Genomic DNA, 26,946 nt, shown 5'->3' with positions numbered 1-26,946 from the left:
ACCAATCATAAAGTCTGCCTCTACGAAATAAAACTTCGGCTGACCCCAATAAGCAATCAAATTTTAGACCAATATCCTTACTGCCGGCTATTTATTTATTCACATATACTGGGGGACCTGGAGGGGCAAATATCAGTTGGGCAACTCCCCAACTGTTCCTGTATGTTGTGCAATCTGACATTGTGAGGACAATCTGCATGCCAATAAAACTGGTTAGTTTCTGCCAAATTATGTACAAAGAAAAGATCTAAGGCACACATTGCTCCTTTAAAGAATAAGGATTGGTCATTGTGGGCGAGCCCGAGCAAGATGGTGGCTTAAAATGTAAATGTAAATGTAAATGTTTTTGAGCTTGTAAAGCGCACTGCTACCCGTCCATAGGTCTCCTGGCGCTGTATAACTCTGGGGAACCCGTCCTGGCTTTCCCTGTGGGATGGTCCATTGCTGGGAGTCCCCAAGATGGAGCCAGGCTTCCACGGAATTGGTGGGGCCGTTGTGGAGATTAGGCAAGCTAATGCCCAGTGTTGCCAAGTGGAACCCCTGATTAGAGTAAGCACCGAAGCGAGAATTATCGAGTCCGCTGACCAAGGTCCACAACCCTGCCGCGTCGGGAATTGAACCTTGGTCCCAGGCCGACTTCTGCTCTCGGGCCTGCCGCCTCTAACCAGTGAGCCACACTACTCCACTTAACCCAAATGCCTCATGCCTGGTCCTGCAATTTCTAGTGCTTCAGAACGCAATCTTCCCAGCAGACACCCGATGCAAACCCATGGAGGCAAACTAAGCACTGGTGGTTGAGATGTGGCAAAAATTGAGACATTACACTGCGGATTAGACTCCTCGTTGCTTTTGTGCAAGCAACTAAAATAAAGAGGCTGCCATCGGCTCTACACCTTGCTGATCACCCCGCGGTCACAAGCATAAGCAATTATAAGGTAGGAGGCACAATGAGCTGACCTCAATGGGGGACTCTCTCAGAGAACACTTACTAGCCTGCATAACTGCGCAGAGAAGTGATTGTGCACGCGATCCAAAGGCATTTCTCGATCCCTGGCCGCATAAGTGATATCATCCAAGGCCGCTCCCTATGGCTTAGGACTCCTGTCACCATAATAGTGCTGAGAGTTCTCCAAAATAGATCGCTGACCCTGTACCCCGCCACCACTTACTACAAGCCTGCAACTAGTGGACAGGTCACTGGGCATGTGTGAAGTGCTTCCAAAACACAGACAGGGCAGAGGCAGGAGTACAAAATGGTGGCTATCATTACCTCAGCACTCCGTGAAGCAACCCACAATCGCACACAGCAATGATAGACGGATAGGAGGCACAATGTACTGTACCCAGCGTGGTCCCCAATATAAAAGCTCACTTGCCGGGATCACTGCCTGATGGAGTGCACATATCTGCCTCCCAGAGGCGCCGACCACTCTTAGCCTCACAATCGCTTTTGCACCTGGCCCCTGTCTATGACCTACGGAAAGGTTTGCCACAAGATCATGGAGTGCCCTCCTGCTGCGGTCCCATTACTGGATACCCCCAGTCCCTTACCGCACTTTATGATCTGGTCACAAACTGCAGGTGAGGCCCTTCTGATCTGCGGGCAATGCACAGCTATACGCTACAGCCCACCGCCATGCCATCAATTTTACATGCCTCATGGTGAATCATGCCGCACATGAAAGATCTGGTTACTGGCTATATTGAGCATCACGCGCTGTTGACCACTCTGAATCTTAATGTCACATTCAGTATTAACAGCATCCCCACGAGGGGAAACAAAATGGCAAACGCGCCCATCCCTGCACCCTGAGACCTACCCTATGTCCATGATTACTGAAGTAAGGCGAAAATTTGCTTACCAAGGCTTAGCTTACACAGAGGATGTTGTGTAATGGCCAGAGTTGCCGACTTTGGAGCTGGGGAACCAGGTTCGAGTCTCAGCGTTGGCTCAATATCTTGTGATTCTGGGCAAATCACGTAATCTTCCTGTGCCTACCAAAAATGAATGTGTCCTTGGGTAACGTAACTGGTGATCATGTAAAGCATTCCAATACCTGCGCGTCAAGATTGGGCTATATGAAATTGCACGCACAAAAAAAAGGTTGTGTAGGCTGTGAATTATTCCAATATTTAGTACTCTTTCAATAATTCCACCTAGAGTTTTGCAACCACAACTTAAAAGGACCTTGGGGATCAGTACAGCTATGCTTAAAATACCCTGCTGCATCAATTGTCCAACTAAACGGTTCCTGGCTCCACAAGAACTGAAGACCTCATGTTCCCACACTGCTAAGTGACCAACATGTATCTTACAAACAGCTTGTGTGGATACACAACTACATTACATCCCTTTGAGTCCGCTGCAGCTACCATGATGGCAGATCACAGAGTCATTCACACACGAGGCAATAAAGACAACAAATATACACTAAAACGGGAAAAGGCGGCACCTCCATTGTCAGACTGCCCCAGCAAACCAAAAGCAGACACCGGGGCCAGCCTAGGTATGATACTACAGCGACTAGCAGCCTTACATCACCTGGCCCAAGAAACAAAAGCAAACACAGATGCCATGCATCAGGACCTTCAGTCTTAAGGAACGACTTACAAAATATGGCGGGCAGACTTACAGAAGTAGAGACAAGGATTGGCACACTGGAGGACTATGCATTTTCTGAGAAGACAAGAGTGGATGCACCACCAACAGGATTAAATACCTGATGAAAGACATCTTTGTGTTGAAGGTCTGAAGAGTAGATATAATCTGAGCATATTCGAGCTACCAGAAAAGGTGGAAGATGACGTTAACTCCGGTGCTACATTTTTGGATGTCTGGATAGCCCGCACACAAGGAATCAAATTTGACACAGACTTTGAGATAGAATGGGCTCACAGAGTCCTGATGGCCAAGCTCCACTCTAACCATCCTACTCATGCGCTAGAGCCATGATATTTAGACCACTACAATATCACCATGCAGCACCCATACTTTCCCATTTCAGGAAAGCTCAACACATCCTCTGGAATAGAATCAGAATCAATATTGCACAGGACTATTCAAAGTACACCATGGCCATCAGGAAAGGCTTCTTGTCCATCCGTCAGTCTCTTAAAGACCACAACATTCCGTATAGCTTCTCAGGCTCATCAAAATTCCGGATCGTAGTCCATGGCAAAACTCAGCTTTTTTCTGAACCGGTGGAACTACAAAAGTTTCTGGACTTTTCTGTCCCTGCTGCGGTGAACATCTAATGTCCCTCTGGATTGCTGACATATTTTGCTTTTCCTGTGTTTATGATTATCTTCATTTTGATTTGCCAAGACACCCTTGGGAATGGACGCAGTTCATAACCAACACTTCCTGGTCCATCGAAGTGGCTCCCTAATCTAGTGGACTACGGTCACGCTACTCCAAGCTTACCTACAGGGTAGCACCTAGATTCCACTGACGATGCTATCCTGCTTTTATCTGAAATTCTATGTCAGGACTGGAGGCGAGGATTATGCTTTCTTTCTTCACTTTATTTCAATAGCAGCGTCAATATTAACAATGACTACGTTTCCCATGAACCATAGGGAAAGGTAGCAAAAAATCAAATACAACCAATCCAGTCAGGGTAGCAGTGTCCAATCAGGGGCTTCTGAGCCCAACATAGTCCCTTGTTAGTGTCCCCACCTCCTCTTTTTTTCTTCTCTGCTTTGCAGCCAGATAAGTGCTCTTCAGTTACTCTCACTGATTAGTGCTTTGTTTGTTGCTTATTTCCTAATTGTGTGCTTTTTTATGCTAAATGGAACTTGAGCGCGATCGCGCTGTGTTATTTGATGGCTTGTTAATTTATTCTGATTTCGCATTAAGGCCCCGGGTTATTGTGTATTTTATTTGTCTTAGGTGTGCTTGCGCCACGTCCTATTTGTTCCGTTTGATCCCTTTCAGGGCGTTGGCTGCGCTTGCAGATTCTGTAATTCTGCCGCTGGTATGGCTTCTCCCGTCCCTACGCAGTGTCCTGCTGGCCTGTGCTCTGTGGACCTCCCGCTGCCAGGAGGCGCAGGAGGCCCTGCCAAGTGCGTCGGGGTGTTTGATCTTCCTTCAGCAATTCTAACATCACGCGCACTTCCAGTCAGAGCCTCTGGTCTGAGGGGATGCCTGGTACGGGTTGTAAGCGGTGGCGGCTCTAATTAATCACACTGCCCACTTTTACTGCATTCTACGCTCTGTTTCCCTGCCCAGTTCAAAACGGGATCCTGAGTCTGTATTCGGTTGTTGAACGCCTCGCTGAGGTCTAGTATCGGCCAGTGGGCCTTGCAGGGGACACGACCAATACCAGTTTTCCCTGAATATAGGGTGATTTTTACATATTTTATTAAAGCCAGCAGCTTTGGTCCTCTGGGGGCTAGAACCCCGTGAAACCTGAGGTTTATCCGCCCATATTTTAGGTTGCCACCCAACCCTCAAATCTAAGGCCTTCACCAATGGCCTGATGGGTTACCACCGGTTATAAATATATATATTTTTCACATGTACTCCACGGTTCCACAACGCTATGGAATACTACGATGACTTCAATGAGGAGGAAAACCCCTTGCTGAGATACCTTGAACCACGTCTGCGACCAAGGGATTGAAACCCCGTCGCAAACATCAAAGGGAACATCTGCCACATGCGGTCCTGTACCTTTACACAGTACTGTCTGCCCAATCCTTGGAGAGGAATGTCTCCGCCTCTCGCAAAACACCTGGGACTTACCATCTATCCCTGAAATCCGCCACGCCGTGAGCCACAGTGAGTTTGTCAACACCACCGGATGAGGAGTCACTTCGGGACTCATGAGAAGGGTCGGAAAGTGGGGGAGTAGGATTGGAAAATCCCAAGAAAGATCCAGAAGAACCGGAAACCAAACTTGCGACTTCCAGAGTAGTGTGATCAGGACTAGGTCCGCTGATTGCCTGCGACTTGTGCTGTTGTCCACGTGATCATCGCAAAGGGTGGGAACGCATACCCCTGCTCCAAACTCCAGTCCGGGTGGAATGTATCTGTGGCCGCTGCCAAATATGCCTGTTATGTTGTATGTTATGTTATACAGCCTGTATAGCGCGCAGTTAGCGCAGCAAAGGGGCGTCGCGGTGCTATAACAGTCACATGGACATGGAAAGACCACCAGAAAGAGCTTCAGGAAAACTACAGTGACGGGAAGAGATATGTCTGTATTGCCTTACGGAACGCCAAGTAGTTATTCAAACTGCAAATAGGCAGATGGAGAGAATTCCACAGTTTGGCTGCCCGAGTGCGGAAAGCATGCTCACCGGCCCGTACTCTCCTCAACCTCGGAACCACCGCAAAATGTTGGTCCGTAGAACGAAGTTGGAGGGATGGAATGTAGGGTGAGAGCAAAGTTGCCAAAATGCCAGGCGAAAACGAATTCAAGATTTAAAAAGTGATACACAGGGACTTGAAATCCACACATCTGGCCACGGGCAACCAATGTAGTTGGCGAATGGCAGCTGAGGTAGAGCAGGTTCTTGGGAGGCCAAGAAGAATTCTGGTCACCGCATTCTGAACCCTCTGTAATCTCAAGATCTCCGACTTGTTGGTCCCCAAGTAGAGAGAGCTGGCATAGTCCAATCTCGACAAAATAGCAGCCTGGATGATAATCTGCCAAGTGGACAGGTCAAAGTATCCTAACAGTGTTTTAAGCCCTCTCAGAATCCCGATACAGGTCCCTGCCACTGTCTTGTACAGGTTGAACAGCTTAGGGCTCAGTGCAGAGCCCTGTGGCCCCCCATGACGAATAGTATGAATCCAAGAGCAAAAACGGGGAACCGTCACCCGAAAGGACCTCTCAGAAAGAAGAAGGTGAACCATTCAAGGGCAGAGCCCACAACCCCCATTTCCTTGAGCCATTGCAACAGAATCTGGTGGGAGACCGTATCAAACGCGGTACTGATGTCTAATAAAATCAGTGCCGATGTACTCATCGAGTGCGGCCCTCAGATGTTTAGTCACTGCTAGGAGGGCAGACTCCATGCTGTGGCCAGGACGGAAGCCATTCTGCGGGTCGTCTAAGATGTTAATTATTTTCCAATCTTGTCAGAATGGAATTGACATGGGTCTCAGCGATCTTAGATACCCAAGGCAGGAGAGATATGGGACAGAAATTCTCCAGTTTGGCTGTGTCTAAGGAAGGCTTTTTTAACAAGGGGATCACCCTTGTTTGCTTCCATGTCCTAGGGACATCTGCCTTGGACAGGGACATATTAATCACCTGGCCCAATGGAGACAGAAGCACGGATAAAGAGTTCATAAATAGCTCAGGTTTGAGAGGGTCGGCAGGTGAGCCTGATTTCACCTTGATGCACAGCACACAAAGGTCATCCTGGGATATTGATGGAAACAACAACGCAAGAGTGTGGGTGGTGCAGGAACTTGCCCAGGGCTTTTAGCAGCAAGAGGGAAGGAGTTATAGATGTTCTCCACTTTTTCCACAAAATAGGTGGCAAGAGCCTCACGTTGTTCATCAGATGTCATGTGAGGTGCTGGGGTAATCCTGCCCGTTTAAGATCTTTCAGTGTGCTAAAAACACATTTAGCAGGGTTTTTACTGCCCCTGATCTAAGCTGCGTTGTAGGCTGCCCGATCTGACTGGATAGCCCTGTGTAATACTTAATAGCTGCTTGATAGTGTCCCTTAGAGATCAGGTCATAAGCGCTCCTCCACATCTGTTCCAATCTTTTGCAAGCTTTACGCATGTCGTGAGCTTATCACTGTACCACGGACTAGACTTGGTGTTATGACACTTGGACCATCTAGCCTCATTGGGCTACATTAGTTGCCCAGTCACTGAAGCTACTATCTTGGTGGTGATGCCAAAGAAAGGGAAAGATCGCTTAAACTTCAAAAATTACAGACCGATCTCCCTTATCAATATCGCCTGCAAGATCTATGCGAAGATTGCGACCAGCAGACTGGAGACGGTCATCCCAACCCTGATACCAAACTCACAAACGGGTTTCCTCAAAGGCAGACTCGCAGTGGACAATATCAGAGCATTCTGCCATGTCTATCCCATTCATCAACAGAAGCCCTAGTACTAGAGGCAGTAAAGGCCTCTGACAAGGTTTCTTGGCCTCTTTTACATGCCACATTACACAGATACCACCTGGAGGATGAATTTATCTGCCTGCTTTTAACCCTGTACTCGGGCCCCACTGCAAGAGTTAGGGTCAACAGCCACCTATCTCAAACCTTCACTCTCTCACAAGATCCTCATCAAGGGTGCCCGCTCTCACCTTTTCTCTTCCTACTGGTCATTGAACCGTTAATCTCCACCTTTTGGGAAAACCCAGGATCACAGGGATTAACTTCTCCTCAGGCAGACAAGTGGTAGCTAATTATGCGACAACATGTTGTTATTCACCAAAAATGCCCAACAAGCCATACCAATCATCATGGAAGAAATAGAAAAATATTCACAAGTAGCGGGCTTTCCCTGAATAAAGATAAAACTGAAGCATTCTACCTAAATGTTTACTGTACATCTGCTGTAATCGCCGACTTTGGTCTAAAGTGCAAACCTATGGCCATTAAATACCTGAGCATATGGTTTATCTCTGACCAAAATAAAGTAACTTTTCAACACCTGATATTCGAAAAATATCACATTGTGGGGGCTAGTGGAAACGGTGAAGATGATGATAGCCCCTCCCCCCGGATTAACTTCACGACTAGCATGCTTCCAGCAGCCTTCCTACTTTAAGTTGGTGGATAACACTATCTCTGAATTCATATGGAAAGGTAAAAAAACAAGAACCTCTATGAAAGTCTTGAAGAGGAACAAATCTTCCAGGGGGATAAACATCCCAGACTATCCCTGCTACAAAAGAACATAGGGTGCATGGTGGCTACGATCACAGGAATCCAGCCCCCACCGAGGCTCATCATTGAATCCAGCCTAACCGCACTCCTACCCCTTAGTTACACCCTCACAATACACAATATCTTGAAACTCCCTCTAGAACGCTCCATATAATAATGGACACGGTTGTGTCACTCCTACTCCTTGACAAATGCCTAGAACACTGATTACACAGCTCGTTCCTAGCCTCCCTCTGGCTCAAATGCGCAATTAAACTTGAGGGGAAGATATTATTCTGGGATCCATGGGCTCAACAAGGCATAAACTCCATAAAGAATATGGAGTTCTGCACCGCTCCCCACCTTGCAAATTAAATTTGCTCTACCTAATATTTACTTTTATAAACTTCTAAGACTTAAAAGTATGTTGAGTAACTTGAGACCCCCACAAGAACCAGACCTCTCCAGACTATTAGGCACTCTTAAAAGGAGAGGCCAAACCACCTCACATCTGTACAAACTTCTTGACACATCTAATGGTCAGGATCTGAGATTATTTAACTGAAAATGAGAACCCCAATACACGATCAGCAGGCTCCTCAAACCTCAACGAAACAGCAAAAGATCTGTAAATCTCTCTTCGATGCCAAATCACCCCTGCCCTAGCACAATGTAGATTCTGGTCCATCCACAAAACATACTGGATTCCAAACAGACTACACAAACTGGGTCTGAGGGACTCAAACACATGCTAGTGGTATGGGGAAGGCGTAGGGGACATCCAACATATGGTTCTTAAATGCAAAATGGCACTCCCACTATGGACAAAGATCCAAGGCTTGCTACAATAGATCACAGGGTCTACAATAGAGATGGATGTCCTAACAACTGTATTGAGTCTACATGCCAACCCCTGTTCCTCGGAACATCAACTCCCACACTTCTTCGTTAGTAGACCTCCTTCTCTCCTTGGGCACCAAAACAGTTCTCTCAGACTGGAAGTCAACATCTCCAAGTGCCTTTGGCAAATGGTGGAATTGACTATGTTCTGTCAGAAGCGCTGAAAATGCTGTACACGTTAAACTTTATGGCACTTTTGGCACCAAACGCCTTTCGGATGCCTTCAATTAATAAGTACAGGAGGACAAACCTCCATGAACTCCCTTTTTAGATCACCTTAGAGCCTAGGGTAATGCCCGGACTTTACCCCAACAGTATGCTCACTCCTGCCCAACCATCCTGACAGGTGTTGTGTTTCCCACCCAGTGTAGCCGATCTTCCTCGCCTCTCCATCTACTCCTATCTTCTTTCTTCTCTCTCTCCCTCCTGCACTCCTCCCCTGGGGTTCCCTCTATCTCCCCCCTCATGAGCCAACAGTCCTCTTCTGATGTACATTCGGCCAGACAAGCACCATCGGCATTTACTAGGCCTGACGGTCACTCAACATAACTACTGCCATGTTTGCTTCGTGACAGGAGGCACCCTGTGGCCCAGTGAGACGGGCTCCCCTCACACTCCTAAACACTCCTAAAAAAGTTGTAAAAAGCCTAGACTGATTTGCATATAGCCATGTCTGAACTGGGGTGGCTGAGTGAACTAAAGAATGGTGATGGATTAAACCCAGAACAGTTGACTGGGGGTGAGTGTTTGATTTGTTCAAACGCTCCGTCCATCATCCCCTTTTGTATCGCTTTGTTCGCCTTAAGTGTGGCAGGGTATACTCAGACGTGAGTCCCTTGTTCACTTGGCCACTGGATTCAAGATAGCCTGGCTGATGAGGATTATGAATCCGAAACCGGTCCCAGGATGCTTGTTTCCGGTCCAGGGAAGACATGGCTTGGCAGCTCGGGCTGGACTGTTCCCATAAGGCACAGGGTCAGAGTGATTTGCATATAGCCATGTCTGAACTGGGGTGGCTGAGTGAACTAAAGAATGGTGATGGATTAAACCCAGATCAGTTGACTGGGGGTGAGTGTTTGATTTGTTCAAACGCTCCGTCCATCATCCCCTTTTGTATCGCTTTGTTCGCCCTAAGTGTGGCAGGGTATACTCAGACGTGAGTCCCTTGTTCACTTGGCCACTGGATTCAAGCTAGCCTGGCTGATGAGGATTATGAATCCGAAACCGGACCCAGGATGCTTGTTTCCGGTCCAGGGAAGACATGGCTTGGCAGTTCGGGCTGGACTGTTCCCATAAGGCACATACGACTGATTTGCATATAGCCATGTCTGAACTGGGGTGGCTGAGTGAACTAAAGAATGGTGATGGATTAAACCCAGATCAGTTGACTGGGGGTGAGTGTTTGATTTGTTCAAACGCTCTGTCCATCATCCCCTTTTGTATCGATTTGTTCGCCCTAAGTGTGGCAGGGTATACTCAGACGTGAGTCCCTTGTTCACTTGGCCACTGGATTCAAGATAGCCTGGCTGATGAGGATTATGAATCCGAAACCGGTCCCAGGATGCTTGTTTCCGGTCCAGGGAAGACATGGCTTGGCAGTTCGGGCTGGACTGTTCCCATAAGGCACAGGGTCAGACTGATTTGCATATAGCCATGTCTGAACTGGGGTGGCTGAGTGAACTAAAGAATGGTGATGGATTAAACCCAGATCAGTTGACTGGGGGTGAGTGTTTGATTTGTTCAAACGCTCCGTCCATCATCCCCTTTTGTATCGCTTTGTTCGCCCTAAGTGTGGCAGGGTATACTCAGACGTGAGTCACTTGTTCACTTGGCCACTGGATTCAAGATAGCCTGGCTGATGAGGATTATGAATCCGAAACCGGTCCCTTTTGTATCGCTTTAAAAAGCCTAGGGGTCATTATTGATGAGGATCTCTGACTCAAACATCAGATTAGTGCAGTGACGTCAGCCTGCTTTCACCAACTGCGACGCATAAAAAAGATAAGGTAATTCATTATGAGGGAGGTTCTGGTACAGGTAATCATAGCCTTGGAAATGTCTAGAATAGACTATGCTTACTCTCTATTTGGACCTCCGAAAGTTCTTTTGCGTAGGCTTCATGTTGTAAATGGATGATACACAGGCCGGGTGTATAATCAGGATACACAGGCACCCAAACATTCTATGAGGTCAGCACACATTCCAGCTGAGCAGTAGGGAAGAGACAAGAACTAGCTTATGACATTTCAGTTAATTCAAAATCAGGCCGCTCAGCTCATAGTTCACTTGCCCAGAGAGGGGCACACCTCTCGGGTGAGAAAGGACCTCCACTGGCTGCTGGTGGTGCAGAGAACGTGGAACTCCCAGCGCAACACCCACTGCACGCCCCTTTCACGCTATTATTTGCGTGAAAGGGGCCCTATTACCAAGGCCGCGTTAAGCCACTTAACGTGGCTTTTAGCCACATTATGTGGTTTAACGCTGCCTTGGTAATAGCGTGCTGACCCTATCGCCACCACAACATCACAAAAAGTGCCGTTGTGGTGGCGATATGGGATTGGTAATATGCCCCTTGGTTCCGTGACATTCTATCATGGATCTAAGATCCTGCATAGTCACTGACACTGCATTGATTTTTCGGCCAGTTATTCAAAAGGTTGAGGAACATCCCTTCCTTTATGGAAGTGCTCACTTGTAAAGATGGACAATAAAAATATTGACTGGTGTAATTGGAAAGAAAAATGTACTAATCTTGTTAAAGATTTGAGTGAGACTAATGGACCCAAGTCTTTTGCTCAGTTGCAATGAAGAATGTGTCTTCCTAATGTTGGGATCTACCTGGTTTTATAAAGTTAAAAGAAGGTTTCTGAGAAAGATTTTGTTCTGAAACTCGTCATTCCCTTTGATACTCTTTGATGTGCTATATATTCTAAAAATGCTGTGGGTTTATGGATGCATGCATGTCCGTAAGAGTCAGTCCTCTAAAGCAGGCACCCTTAAAGTAAAGGATCAAATAAAGGAACAAACAAGAAAGGCAACACTAAGCACTAAGTGGCTTAATGTGCTATATAAGATAGTACATAATAGTAAAGATTGCTTAATCTAGCATTTATAGTACATATATTTGATAGTACCTAATTTACATTCCAATCAGCCCTGATGAAAAACAAAAATGAAGTGCAGATAAACATACCATAATATCACTAAAATATTTTTGTCTCAAACCCAAGCAAGCTCAGCCTGATCTCTACTGTTTGTGTTCACTTTGACCTGCGTGTATAATCTTGTAGTTTGTAACATCACCATTTGCTATCATTACATACCCCAGACTGTGTTCCATGGGCTCCATTTGCTCCAGATGTGGCTATCAGGAAACCTCTCATCATCTACTATGCTTCTGATCCTTAGTGAGAGGGACACACATTCCAAAGGTAAATCCGAATCCCAGCTCCACTTCAGTGGTGCAGGTGCCTTAGTGAGAGTCGTGCTGTAGTTCCCCTGTAAGCAGGAAAAAGCCTTGATTTGAAAGTTTTGTCTTGGCAAGAGTTTGTTTCCTTAGAAGAGAGTAGTGCTGCTCAACAAATGAGCTGAGGCTAATGTGAGCAAAACATTCTGGTATTGGCAATGCATCTCATTTACTTCACTTTTGAATGTTATCAGCAGTGCATCCAGTCAAACATCGCTTGTCCCTGCAGAAAGCCTCCACAAACAGCCTGTACAAGGCTTAGTCCAGCCATTAGCGATCTGGTATTCAGGGATGACCGTGTCTTTTTGATAATTTCATAGAAATCACATTTATTTTTTAGATATCAAAATAATGAGAATAACTTCAGAAGATTCACAATCAAGCAGTTTTGGGCTACAAATTTTAAGCTCAGCTATTCTTTTATGTTTGATGTCAAATGGCTTTTACGCATGAATATGAAGTCGTTTTCAAGACTAGACAAAACAAGATGCAATCTAGTGTAAGGAGCCTGTCCTATGTAACCTGCATAGAGAAAAGATCCTGGCATGAAGTAATTTGGAAAGTATTTTCCGAGGCTGTAGGCCGGGAAATTAAGGGACGGTAGAACTCTTTAACAATACTCAGTGTTATCCTATACATTTGGTTACAAGAGATGAGAGTCCAGAGCTTCTTCTAGGGATCCAATAAAACTGGATCTGGGGGATGGTAGATTAATGCCCTGGTAAAGAAGCTTTTTAAAAAAAAATGTTGTCCTCATTAGCCTCAGATTTCCTTTCACGCACCTCCGTCCGTGACCACCCTTTTAAATGTGCAGTGAGAGCAAGGATCTGATTTTTTCTGCCTTACCAAGAGACCCGTCAACTGCACTTCATGAAGCCAAACTTCCTGTCTTTCAACACTCTCACCATACTATAATTTCTTTGATACCACCCTTCCATGATAGATATGAGAGACTTAGGATTGTCTGGTGCATTTTCTGAGGCCTGCTTTTGAGGCATAATCATTGGACCGCCCTTCCTACCTCCCCAGCCATTCAGCTACCGGGGGCCAAAAAGCGTATCTTCTCTTGTCTAAGGAGATTGCGTGCACATTTAGATTATAACTTCATGATAATTTCCACTCTATATACGTTGGAGACAGAGCACTGGTCCACTTTTTACATAGCTCTCTTTTTGCCAGCCGCAAAGCATAAAACAGTAATTTTTGTTCATCTCCAACTGATTCGTTGTCCAACCGAAATTTTTTAAGGAGAGGGCTTACCTGAATTTGTTTCTTTAGAATTTCAGTCAGCCCTCTACATACCTCTCCCCAAAAAACCTGAATTTGTGGACTGTGTAAAAGAAGCTTGAGAAGATAGCGCAAGATGGAAGCCTAAACTCTCTGCTCACTTAAGGTCACCAAGCTCAAAAGTGGAGCATGACAATTGGTGTTTAAACGCTATCACCATACCTCCTCCCCGTTGATGGCGTTAGTGGACCAGTGAATAACCTACGAGACAAGCCAGCGTGATGTCTGGAATGGAAGACACATTCAAACATGTTTCATTTATAAAGAGCACATCTAGTACACCACAGCTGAGAAGATCAAAGATGTGGCTGACAAGTTTGTGCAGGGCATGGATACTGATAAGCAGGGGTGACAACTCCTTCCCTTGGTTATCCGCTCCCCATGTGCCTTCCTTAGGCTCGAGAGAGGGAACAGGGGATGGACGTGAAGATTGCCCTCCTTATGTCTTACCTCCATGAAGTAGAGGGTGGGAGGAGGAAGAAGGACGACATGCTGTGGTCAGAGATGCCGACTTCTGAACTGGGTAGCCAGTTTCGAGTCACGAGGTCACCTCAACATCCTGTGATTCTGGGCAAATCACTTAGGGCCAGATGTATCAAAGGGTTTTACCCATTCTGTGTCTATGGGAAAATGTGTTCGTACATATGGCCCTTAATTTTCCCTGCCTAAAGGATATGAATGTGAACATGTGCAATGTAACTAAGTTTTTGGTCCATGTGCCACATAAATACAAGAAGTGACGCCTCGTGCGCTGCCGGTAAGAAGGCATCAAAGTAGAATGATAATCATGTCAAAAGGGAAAACATGGAAAAACAGAGATGAAAAGACGCATGGCAAAAACTGAATTTTTGCTGGTAAGGGCAATCTGCAGCTTAGATTTGACAGTTTAGTGAATATCGTTCAATACATTTTTTGGGTGGAAACCGGTTCAACGGAAAGGAGTCATCAGAATCAGGTTCTCCTGGCTTGTTTTTTGACCGATTCACAACATACAAACAATATATGGTTTTTTTTGCCCTGGGTCCAGTAAGTAATATTTTCAAAGTCACAGTGGCGTAGCAAATTCAGGTGGTACCCGGTGCAGAAAATTTCTTGTCACCCCCGGCTTGACAAAATGGCAAAAATATGTGTTTAAAACACATATGTTTGCAATTTTGTCACCCCCATCAGTGTCGACACCCGGGGCAGCCCACACCCACCGCACCCCCTTTCCTACGCCACTGAGTCTAAACAATCTTTATTTCGACTGAAGCACATAAAAGAGCATGGTTAAAATACATAAAAACACATTACAAAAAGATCTTAGTTTAATACAAAAATAAAAAAAGCAGTAAAAATATACATATATAAATAGAAACATTAAGAACATTGAAATACAAGTATGTAGAAGAACAAGCTTCAGATGAGCATCTTTCTCTGTCTTAACCTCCAAGCGGACATTAAATACCTTGAGACAGTGAAAACAATAAACTGTCTAGAAACGCTTCTGAGGATTCTAAACGCAATCTTGTACTCTCTCAACTCCCAAGTTACGGCAGGGTGGCAATATCCACTTCCTCCTGTAAACTCGATGGACTGGGCAAAAGAAAACAAGATGTTCAGCCGTTTCCGCCTCTCCAGGACAGAATGGACAAGTTTTTAATAGGAACAAGGTTTCCATTTTTCCATGTGGCAGTAAAAGCACTTGTCGGTAGCGTCCCTAGATGAAATTTTATAAACCAGGTCCTAGTCTGGAGTTGCCCAATCTCATCCAAGAATGGCTCAAAATGGTACTCAGCTTGTAACTCTAAAAAATACAGAACCCTCCCTGATAGAGCCTAGGTTGTGTAAATCAATATACTGCCAGAAGGCACTTTTCAGGCCCTGCTTCGAAACTGATGCTGTTGGTGTTGAACAAAGAATACACAGCCCAATCTGTTTTAGGAGGTCCCTGACTAACCTCGCCAGGGAATCTTACTGGCCCCGGCAGTCCCATAGACTCCTCCAGGGCCTTACGAATGATGGAGAGTTCTGGGGCTGTCCATACTCTCCATGAAAACAATAAAGGTTTCAAGGCTACCATATAATTTATACGCCTTAGCCCATAGTCTAGCTTCAATGAAATTAGTGGAGTGCTTGCTGGAAGATTATTTAGGCTTCTCATAAGCGGATTTTCTACATGCTCAAAAGACCCAGCATCTACTGTAACCCATAATTCAACTCCATGTAAGGAGGCCCACATTGCCTGACACCTATAAATGTCAAGACCAGTGGCGAGTGGGTGGTATGTAGATGCATGATAAACCCTCAAAATAGCCGTACAGTATTGTTCAAGTCGCAGATATACTTTATTCGATAATAAATTTCATCATAAAAGTATGCAATTTATACAGTACAAAAAAAAAATAAGAAACAAGAACCCAACAATCCTTGAATACATACATCATTACATACTACCCAGATCTAAAATCATTAAAATATACAATAACAACAAGTACAAGAAACCCATAAAAACTTCCTGCCGGGGGGCCATCTGGCAATTAAGTTGTGTGGGGGGGTGGGCTTAACCCTCCTCATACGTATCTGCCATGCGCTACCCAGGTATTTAGCTACCCCACACACCATGGCAGTGGAAGATGTGTCGGTGCAGAGGATCCGTAGGGCCATTTTATGATATCTGAGGCCCAACCCCTTACATAACGGTTTTAACCATATCTTCCTGGCAACCCTATATGCAGGGCAGGCGAAGAAAAAATGCGCCACAGACTCGTTAGGGGCTGCACAGCCAGGGCAGGCTTTCGATAGACCACCAAGATTATTCCACCCGAAGGTGAAATCATTCACCAGGAGGGTCCCGAGCCTAAGTTTTAAGTAAAGTGATCTATCCAAAGGTTTCCCTATGAAGTCTAGAAAGGGTTCAAGTTTCCTTGTCCATTTGAACTCGAGAAACCGCTCAGAGAGGGGACCCCCTACACCTCTGCATATGGCCTCCTCCTGGACCAAGTCCCAATAGAGCTTCTTAGTCACTGACTTGGGAGGCGGTGTTTGACTTATCCATGATTCACTCAAGCCCAGTTGCACACCCAACTGCCTCAGATTACACAGCCACTTAATCTTGTTGCCCGTATTAAGCAGAATAAGTTCATCTAGAACTGCTGCATAGTTATGGAGCTCCCGGGTCCTTCTCAGTCGCACCCAAAAAAGTAGTGGGCGCAAGCGCACTATATCTGTGAGGGGTCGCCTACCCAAATCTAGCCGCAGTGGGATCAGCGGGGTAGAATCTGGGAGGGCCACCAAATTTCTCATAAACTTATTTTCGGATATAACTAAATCCGTTGTGTTCTCGAACCCCCACAGCTCGGATCCATATAGGGCAGCCGGTAATACTTGGCCTTTATAGATAGCGAAAGTCGGTGCCACAGGTTTACTCATCGACTCCCGCTGTTCCCTCAAAACCACCCCTGAAACTCTTTTGTGATTTAATAACATTTTGGCCATGTGATCCTTCCAACTCATCCGGCTATTTACCCTAACACCCAGGTAGTCTACCATCTCCAAGGGGTCACCGTTAAGCAGAACATTATTCCTAAATCTCTTGGAGGGTGAGATGGCCATAAGCTTTGTTTTAGAGGTGTTGATGGTGAGGCCTCTGTCAGTGCAAAACACACTAAAACGGTCCAAGAGCTTTTGGAGGCCTATGGGGGATTTGGAGATCAAGATGGTGTCATCCGTGAAGAGTAGGGCAGGTGTTTTTTCCCCCATCAGGTATGGCGCATCGGCCGCTTCCTCCCTCAGGTGGTCCACCACACCATTCACAAAGAGGGAGAACAAGGTCGGCGCCATAACACATCCCTGGCGGACTCCACTCCTCACGGGCACCCTCTCTGTCAGGTGTCCCTGGGTGCCCCATCTAATCCTTGCGTAATTCCCCTCGTGGATCTTCACAATGAATCCTAAAAGTGGCCCTGGGAAACCCATCTTCTCCAGGATATCCCACAATCTTGCACGAGGGACCAGGTCGAACGCCGTTTTGAGATCTATGATTGCCAGGTAAAGACTACCCTTATTAATGGTCACAGCCTTCCAATAGATCGCAAAAAAACGGAAGACCTGGTCCATCGTGCCCACCTTCTGTCGAAACCCTGCTTGGAAATGAGAAAGGACATGCTCCTCCTCCATCCATACACCCACCCTGGATATGATGACCCTGCCAACCACCTTCTGGATCACTTCTATCAGACTGATCGGTCTGTAATTGGCAGGGTCATCTCTAGCACCCTTTTTATACACTGTTACCACCTCTGCTCCCTTCCACGAGTCTGGCACAGGGTGGCCCTTGGAGATCAAATTCATTATTAATGCAATGAGGCTGGCCCAGGCTACAGTTTCCTCCAAAAGTAGATCCCCTGGTATCCCATCAGGGCCAGCTGCCTTCCTCGGAGTCAGATGTCTAATGGCCAGTAATACCTCAGAGGGCTGAAATGGTTCCTAAAGCACCAGTGGAGATTGGTCCCTAATATCGGGGTCTGGGGGAGATGGAGATAACACTTCTATCCCGCCATACAGTGCAGAGAAGTGGGAATACCATTGTTGTTCTGTTATGTGGTAGGCGATAGGTGGTGTGGTTTGCTGCCTAACCTTGTTGATCAATTCCCAGAACAGCGTGGCATTCTTCTTACTGGCTGTGGATTTAAGATCCTGCCAATGTTTTTCCTCCCACTCACGTTTGGCCAACACTAATACCCTCGCATAATCCTTCCTAGCCGCTCTAACTAGTGAGGGATTCTTTTTAAGCAGGGCAACTGTCAACTCTTTCCTTTTTACCTTGCACTAGTCCGAATACCACAGGTTACTGGGTTTGGCCAGTTTACTATTCACTCTACCCCTTTTACCCTGGATTGAGAAGTATTGTCCAACTTCCTTTATTGCGTTTTTATAAGCCAAGGAGAAGGACGGCCCCTGGGCACTACCATTTTCCAGTTCAAGATCTTCCAGCTTTACAGTCAGATCTGCTACGTGCGCCCTAATCCTCTCAAGCTTCCCTTCCTGGAATTGAATCTTATCCCATTTCAGCCTGCGATTGCCATTGTAGGGGATGACCTCATTGGTTGTCCTCAAGGGGACTTTAATCCCACTTTCCTTGTGTTTACCCCACCTTAGCTTCATACATAAAGGATTGTGGTCGCTATCCTGCGAAGGTACTACCTCCATGTCTATTATATCGCGCCACAATGTGACATCCAATAAGATGTAATCAATTCTTGATGGGCCATTAAGCCTGTTAAAGGTCATCGCTCCGGCGCGATCAGAGATTGTCCGGCCATTTAGCGCTCTTAAATTAAATTCCATGGTCAGGGCATTGATCTGAATTGCCCTTGCTGACCATTTTCTAATTGGAGAAGCGTGGCTCAGTGGTTAGAGGCGGCAGACCCGGAAGCTGAGATCGACCGTGGACCAGGGTTCGATTCCCCGCCTCGGCGGGTCTCGGGCTCAAAAATTCCATGGACTCGACAATTCTCGCTCCGGTGCCTACTCGAATCACGGGGTCACACTCTGCAACTCTGGGCAATAGCTTGCTTAATCTCCACTACGGCCCCTCGCGGCGGGATGCCTGGCTTTCACCTTGTGGACACCCTGCCGGGGTTTCTCACAGGGGAATACCAGGACGGGTTCCCTAAGCAAGCGCCAGGATGCCCTTTGGGTGACAGGTTTGCGCTATATAAGTACACCTACATTTACATTTACATTTACAAGGTCTAGAATCCTCCTCCTCTATGCCTAGGGGATCATCCCTACTTAGGGGTTCAAATGTACAGTTAAAATCCCCACCCACTATGATTTTGGATGTTGGGGGGCATTTGGCTAATACCTGTTCTAAGGTCGTCAATGTGCATGAGGTCAAATCCCCCGGAGTACCTCTAGAATAGATATTAAATAGATCTATCCTAGTCCCCTTAATGTGCCCTGCAAATGAAAGGTGTAGAATATCTCTACTCGCGGATTCATGGGTCGTGACATCCCAATTCAGTCCAATTTTTACCCATACATGAAGGCCTCCCGCCGGTCTGCCCTTCCCGCAACTTATTGCTGGAAGGAAAAAGGTTGCATAGCCGGATTTGTGCACTGGGAGCAAGCTCCAGGTTTCTTGGAACATGCATACATCGAACTTCTCGATGAACGCATTCCATTCTGGTAGGATCATATTATTTTTTAACCCAGCCACATTCCAAGATAACAGATGGATAACTCTGTGACCAGTATCGAGCCGGTCAGGGGTAACCCCATTATTCCCACCCTGAAGACAGTAAATAGGCTCACCAATAGCTTCTACGGAACTAGCTATATTCGGCGGTAGGCTACTGTCATCATTACCCCCCAAGGCCTTTGTTTGTGTGGTGGTTATGATCCCGCTGCTATCAGAATTGCTGTCAGATATAGAAACCACTTTCCCATTATCAGGATTATTAGCCGCTATAAGAGCCACTTTCCCCTTGTTTAAAAGACTTGATGATTTTGGATTTCAATCGACCACATCCAGACAGCTAAATCTGTTTATGATCGGAAAGCCACCCCAATTGTCCCTAGGAACTTGCTCTGTGGTTGGTTGCTCCCCCCATGTGCCCCATTCCTGACCCCGGACTCGATGGCCTGCTCTATACCAATTTCTATCAACATGGTCCCGCGTGAGGCCACTCCTAGAGGGGTAAAAAAAAGAAAGTCGCCTGGTAGCTATGCCCTCGAGCCTGTCTTGGGTGTCCCATGAACAAACATGGGCGGCAGTATAAGGGTCCGCAAAGTTAATCAGCTCACAGTCACCCTGCACAGTTTTCCTCTGATGACCCAACCATGACACCCTCCCCACAGTCAGAATCTTGCTTGGACGATGCGGGGGTAAAGGCCGGTTTAGGTTAAGCCAATGTCGAACTTTGTTGAGTATCGACCAATTAGCTTCCTCCCCGGGAGCCTCCAGTTCCGGGACCCCCGTCATTACCACCACATAAGGTGTGGCCTCTGGGGGGAGGTTTACCACTCTACCTCTTGCCGGCTCTCCGCCATTTTTATTTTCCTTTGATTGCGTGGTGTGTACCCTTGGTGGTGTGGCCCCCTCGCCAGGTGGGTTAGCAGACGTGCTGATTTTATCAATCTTTTCAACTGTCTTCACAGCGACTGCGACTGGTTTGGGGTTGGTATTTGGGAGCTTGTACTGTGGGTTTGTTACTATTTGGTTTGGTACCCCCTACTTTTTGGACCCCCGGTGGTCTTTGGTTTTTAGGCATGGTGCAGAGATCAGCTAGTTGTTTTCCAATGTGGGATAATTGTTCCTCGATAGGAGAGAGATAAGATTTAATAAGCTCTTCTATCTTTGTTAAAAATTGGGTGTTGGCCGCCTCCCCACTGACACTTTCCCTAACCAGGCTGGTTGAACCTTCTATGATCCCTATACTCCCAGCCTCTAATATAGCGTCATTTTCATGTGGGTCCTGATCTATATTCGGTTTTTGTACGGGGGCCACATTTGTCTTTTTCTGATGTCGTCCCCTTCCCCTCGCTTTTTTTGTCTTCCGTACTTTGGGGATAGCACCCTCCCTCCTACCCCTCAGTATAGTGGCGCTCTGATCTTCCTGTGTGATACTGGTGACTAAATCTGGCGATTTTTCCAAGTCAGTGCTTATTATGAGTGTCACATGATAGGTGAGACACTGAAAGGTCTACTGTGTTGGGGAAACTACATCTATTGACATGTACATCTGCCTGGATATCTATGAGACCCACAGCCCTAGATTGATCGGGGGTTTTAGCCATTGCAAGTTGCCCCAAAGAAGATCTTTTTTTTACCAAGGCAAGGTCTTGGGACACCCTGTGCTCCATTAGTGTAATCCCTTGATCTATGAAGGTATTAGCCCTTATGATAAAGTTGTCCAAGGTACCCATTGATAGGGTCCCCCCGCCGCTGTTTTACTTCTGCTCCCACGGGTGGACATTATTTACCAAAAGAGGTCACTAGGCTATACAACTAGTGACTCTATCCAGATGTATAATATGAAAAGTACATACATGCAGCCACTCAGCCGAGGGTAAGAGTAGGGGTTAGGGAGGGGGCCCGGTCCGGTCTCAGTCGGGCTCTAACGGGCTACAACGGGCCCGCCCTTGGCCCGGGCTTCACCCCGTGCTCCGTCCCGCGTTCCGTGGGAGGAAGGCGTGCTTAAGTAAGGAGGTCGGGGGCGGGAAGAGACACCAGCTGCGCTCAGTTGTTGGATGCGCGATGCTCGCTGGGTCTCGCAGTCCCGGCCCTGCAGGCGGTGAAGTTCTGCCTCGGTGTTTTCCAAAGTTCCCAGAGTCCAGTGTCAGCAAAGATGTGGCTCCGTGAAGAGGAATCCCAGGAAATGCAAATGCGGCAAAAACGGCTTGCGAGCGGCTCCCGCGAAGCGGGGTCCGCCAGCCGTAAATAGGAGCAAATAGCAGGGGGCGGGAAGAGACACCAGCTGCGCTGAGTTGTTGGATGTGCGATGCTCGCTGGCTCTCGCAGTCCCGGCCCCTGCAGGCGGTGAAGTTCTGCCTCTGGCTCGGTGTTTTCCAAAGTTCCCAGAGTCCAGTGTCAGCAAAGATGTGGCTCCGTGAAGAGGAATCCCAGGAAATGCAAATGCGGCAAAAACGGCTTGCGAGCGGCTCCCGCGAAGCGGGGCCGCGAGCCGTAAATAGGAGCAAGGAGCAGGGGGCAGGTAGAGACACCAGCTGCGCTCAGTTGTTGGATGCGCGATGCTCGCTGAGTCTCGCAGTCCCGGCCCCTGCGGCGGTGAAGTTCTGCCTCGGTGTTTTCCAAAGTTCCCAGAGTCCAGTGTCAGCAAAGATGTGGCTCCGTGAAGAGGAATCCCAGGAAATGCAAATGCGGCAAAAACAGCTTGCGAGTGGCTCCCGCGAAGCGGGGTCCGCCAGCCGTAAATAGGAGCAAATAGCAGGGGGCGGGAAGAGACACCAGCTGCGCTGAGTTGTTGGATGTGCGATGCTCGCTGGCTCTCGCAGTCCCGGCCCCTGCAGGCGGTGAAGTTCTGCCTCTGGCTCGGTGTTTTCCAAAGTTCCCAGAGTCCAGTGTCAGCAAAGATGTGGCTCCGTGAAGAGGAATCCCAGGAAATGCAAATGCGGCAAAAACGGCTTGCGAGCGGCTCCCGCGAAGCGGGGCCGCGAGCCGTAAATAGGAGCAAGGAGCAGGGGGCAGGTAGAGACACCAGCTGCGCTCAGTTGTTGGATGCGCGATGCTCGCTGAGTCTCGCAGTCCCGGCCCCTGCGGCGGTGAATTTCTGCCTCTGGCTCGGTGTTTTCCAAAGTTCCCAGAGTCCAGTGTCAGCAAAGATGTGGCTCCGTGAAGAGGAATCCCAGGAAATGCAAATGCGGCAAAAACGGCTTGCGAGCGGCTCCCGCGAAGCGTGGGCCGCCAGCCGTAAATAGGAGCAAATAGCAGGGGGCGGGAAGAGACACCAGCTGCGCTGAGTTGTTGGATGTGCGATGCTCGCTGGGTCTCGCAGTCCCGGCCCCTGCAGGCGGTGAAGTTCTGCCTCTGGCTCGGTGTTTTCCAAAGTTCCCAGAGTCCAGTGTCAGCAAAGATGTGGCTCCGTGAAGAGGAATCCCAGGAAATGCAAATGCGGCAAAAACGGCTTGCGAGCGGCTCCCGCGAAGCGGGGCCGCGAGCCGTAAATAGGAGCAAGGAGCAGGGGGTAGGAAGAGACACCAGCTGCGCTCAGTTGCTGGATGCGCGATGCTCGCTGAGTCTCGCAGTCCCGGCCCCTGCAGGCAGTACATTTCTGCCTCTGGCTCAGTGTTTTCCAAAGTTCCCAGAGTCCAGTGTCAGCAAAGATGTGGCTCCGTGAAGAGGAATCCCAGGAAATGCAAATTCGGGAAAAACGGCTTGCACTTTTGGATTTGCCATAGCCAATCGAATCGATCAGAGAGGGTCACCCTCAGACAAACAAACACTCCAACCAGTTCAAGGCATTCGCCATTAAGAGCGATGGTTTGACAGGATGTTGATCAGGGATTAAATACCACATATTTGGTTTTGTCCAAATAAATCTCCAGTCCTTGCTGTTTGCAGAAAACCCCAAAGCTGTCCAAAAGCTTTTGGGCACCCATCAGTGTTCTGGAGAGCAAGAAGGAAATAAAGGGGGACTTAAAAGGGCTCCCTGCCGCTCTTGGGCCTGGGGGTCCATGCGGGGGCACATGTAGTGACTTGCTGGTTTTGCACCCCCAGTTCCTGCACAGTGTAGCATGTATGCTACACCGAGCAGGACCGTGCAGTCGGTGCTATGAGATTCGGCAGTCTACATGTCAGGCTCTTCAATGAGCCTGACAGACTACTGCCTTAGACTGCACCGGGACCACCCGCCAGACAAGGATTTATCTCCTAATATGGCGGGAGGCAGCACCACAACTTTGGTGGTCACGCACCATCCATTGTAGGACCTAAAAAGTCGTAATATGGCCCTTAATAATCTTCACGTGCCATAAAGGCAAAAAGGTGCTTTTGTGTGCAACTCCTAATTCTTGTGTAAAGCGCTTTAATGCCCTCTGGCCACGTTTGCGCTATTTAAAGCTGCAAAAAACAAGTACATCCTGCACATATATACTGAACTTGGCCGAAGATCACTACATCACTTTAAAAGGTAGAAGAAAATGCTGATATTGTTGAGTGTCTGCCTCACAGCCCCGTCCCCGCAGACAGTCCCCTACCAGACCACCCAATCAGTTTGGCAAGTAGATTCCAAGATTAATATTAGTTGCTGGAGTGGGCCATTTCACCTTCTAAACTCGTTAAAGGAAAGATGCTGTAATGCTCCACCGTAAATAATCATTTACGCACTTCAAGCTACAGAAAATATCTGATAAATATGCAGAATTAGGGGGCGTGGCTTGGTCGTGAGCGAACATGCCCGCTCTTAGCTGAGCTCCGCGCTTAGCAACGATTAATCCTGCCGTCCGTCTGTAATCCGAGGAACTCTTGACATTCAGACACTGGAATCGGTGGCCCTGAACACCGAGCATTCGGATGGACCTGAGAAACCGTGGGTCAACGATGCCTGAACGGAGAATACATAGAAACGGAAGACTGTGAGGCCACGCCCTGAAACGCAGGCCGGAGCCTTCACAATCCCCGAAACAAAAGAAATGATCATCTGGTGATGACGAGTGCGGGGAGGAAAGGGCTCGAGAGGCAATGGGTGGGCGGCAGAGAAGTCCAGGTTGGTGCCTGGCTGAAAAACAGCTGGCGGTGGAGTGCCAATCGTGCTAAGGCCCTGCGGTCTGTGGTGGCGGCGTTCGGCCCCCGAAGGTGAGCTGGATAACGGGGCGGGCGGCGCCTGCTGAGAACTCTAAAATAAGTACAGTCGAGTGGATGGCGGCGGAGCCCTCCGGCAGAGTAGTCCCCGACGCCGGAGTGTTTAGAGGCGTTGCAGCCCCAGGTGCCGTGGAGCGGGAGAGGAACCGGAAGCCACCTGGGGCAGGGTCGATCTAGCGTGTGCCCTGCTGGATCTACGATCCGAAACCATCGGACGGCGATTGAGGCGACGGGGTTCCCAGGCCCCAGGTGGTGAGTCTGGACTGGTGGTGATTCGCACCCCCTCTGCCCACGGAGGACTGGACGGTCCCGAATAGGTTCAGAGACCCGAGGTGGCCTTCTCAATCCCTGATATTAAAAGGTACAGCTCATTTTAGAGACCAAACGTACTAGGAAGAAAGAGATCGAGTGGTCCAGGGGAGGTGGTGGCGAATCCCAAACAGGTCCCCGCCAGAGAATAAAAGGAGGCAGAGTGCCAATCGATCAATGTCACCGTCACCTTCCACTCGGCCCCCTGCAGTCTCGTGCCCTTCCCCAGTGCGGTTTGCTCCGGCTTAATTCCATGGACCCGTGGTGGGTCCATGGCAATAAAACTCACCCTCTGAGTGGGGGTTGGAGGGCAGGCTGGGTGAATTAAGGCGGAGCAATCTGCACTGGGGAAAGGCACGAGACTGCATGGGGCAGAGTGGAAAGCGACAGTGACATACAGCTGGGTGCTCCCGGGCCTTGAGCCAGGAATCCGGGTCGGAGTTGAATCCCCCCCCTGCCACATGGGGGCGACTGGGCCCAAGAAGACTGAGGCCCACTGGGGGGTCAGTAGAATCCTACGGAAGGTTTAAGGACCCTGACCGCCACGTGTGAGACTACATACCTGGCCCAACTGGCAGAGGGGCAATTCCAGCAGGGCCCTACTAGCAAGTCAGAGCCTTGACAGTGGGCAGCGTCAGAACTATAGCTGCAGAACCCTACCCACAATCTGCCAGGGCGGCACTGAGAAATCCAGCTTACAGGTGAGCCGGGCATGGCTACACACTCAGAGATCTAAAACGCTGGCCCCCAGGGAACTGGGCCACCTGGATGGTGGATGATGGCTGGACCACAGGGCTAAGATGGGGGATAAATGAGATCTTGTTGAGAGAAGCAGCAACATTCCTTGAGCCCCTAAACCCATAATGGTGAAGCCTAAGGGACAGTCAATAACGCAGTCAAACAAGATGGACAGCTACACAATCCCGAAACCCCCGCATGCTGTGCGAGATGAGGACGTTGAGGAGCCCTCTTTGACTTCTATAATTGCTGCCATAAAGGACCAGAAGGGCACCCTTGAGCCGAAGATTGATACTGTGACGATTGAGGTTAATTTAATTTGAACAGATTTATCCAAACTCAGAGACAAAGTCCTTACGGCCGAAACTCAAATTGCTCAGATACAATCAGTAACAAAGGGACTAGAGGGGCAAGTACAGAAATGAATCTATCAAACCACAGTGATGTTGGCCAAACCCGAGGACCAAGAGGGCAGGGCCCGACCGAACAATATTAGAGTGGTAGGGGGCCCGAAGGGAGTGGAAGACCCCATCGTAGAGCTCTTCATGGAGGATTTCATTGTGAACAAACTAAAACCTAAGAGTCTGTCCAAGTTCTTTTCCATTGAGAGGGTGCATCAGGCCCTGGTCCTGCCGCCTAAACTGGGGTCCCCCCCAAGGACAATTATCACTAAACTTTTAAACCACAGTGACTGAGACGCCATCCTCCAGTCTGCTAGAGCCGCAGGCGAAAACGCTCAGGTTAGGTTCTTCCCAGATTTTACCCTCCAGGTGCAAAGACAGTGCAGAAGCTTTGAGGAGGCAAAGAAACTATGCGAGAAGGGAATTAAATACATGATGCTCTTTCCAGCCAAATTCAAAATCATACCAGATGGTAAGACTTGGCTCTTCCTCAAACCGGAGATGGTATGGGAATTGGTGGAGAGGCGATATCCGGGAGGCCGAACACAAGCAAGAGGATCGAGACAGAATCCTAAAGACCCAGATGAAGGCCAGGACAATAGGGAGCGAGTGCGCGTCCCTGAGACGTCTGGGGCGAAGGAAAGCGACTCATGTACAGCAAGCGGCACAGCTTCTTGAACTGACTCTGG

At 48.1% G+C, this 26,946-nt stretch overlaps 1 protein-coding gene across 1 annotated transcript in view; it reads right to left on the bottom strand.

Moving 5' to 3' along the window:
* Positions 1-26,946, bottom strand: part of OSMR (oncostatin M receptor) — a 357,357-nt gene that overhangs the window by 249,852 nt on the left and 80,559 nt on the right. Inside the window, exon 5 of the mRNA XM_078674982.1 lies at positions 12,075-12,249. Within this exon, the coding sequence (XP_078531108.1) occupies positions 12,075-12,249 (175 nt within the window). The remainder of the gene's footprint in view (positions 1-12,074; positions 12,250-26,946) is intronic.

The sequence above is a fragment of the Lissotriton helveticus genome, chromosome 2_1 (assembly GCF_964261635.1).
Source record: "Lissotriton helveticus chromosome 2_1, aLisHel1.1, whole genome shotgun sequence".
Classification (NCBI taxonomy): Eukaryota; Metazoa; Chordata; class Amphibia; order Caudata; family Salamandridae; genus Lissotriton; species Lissotriton helveticus.
The sequence above is the reverse complement of the archived record's forward strand: the minus strand, read 5'-3'. Positions and strand labels throughout refer to the sequence as shown.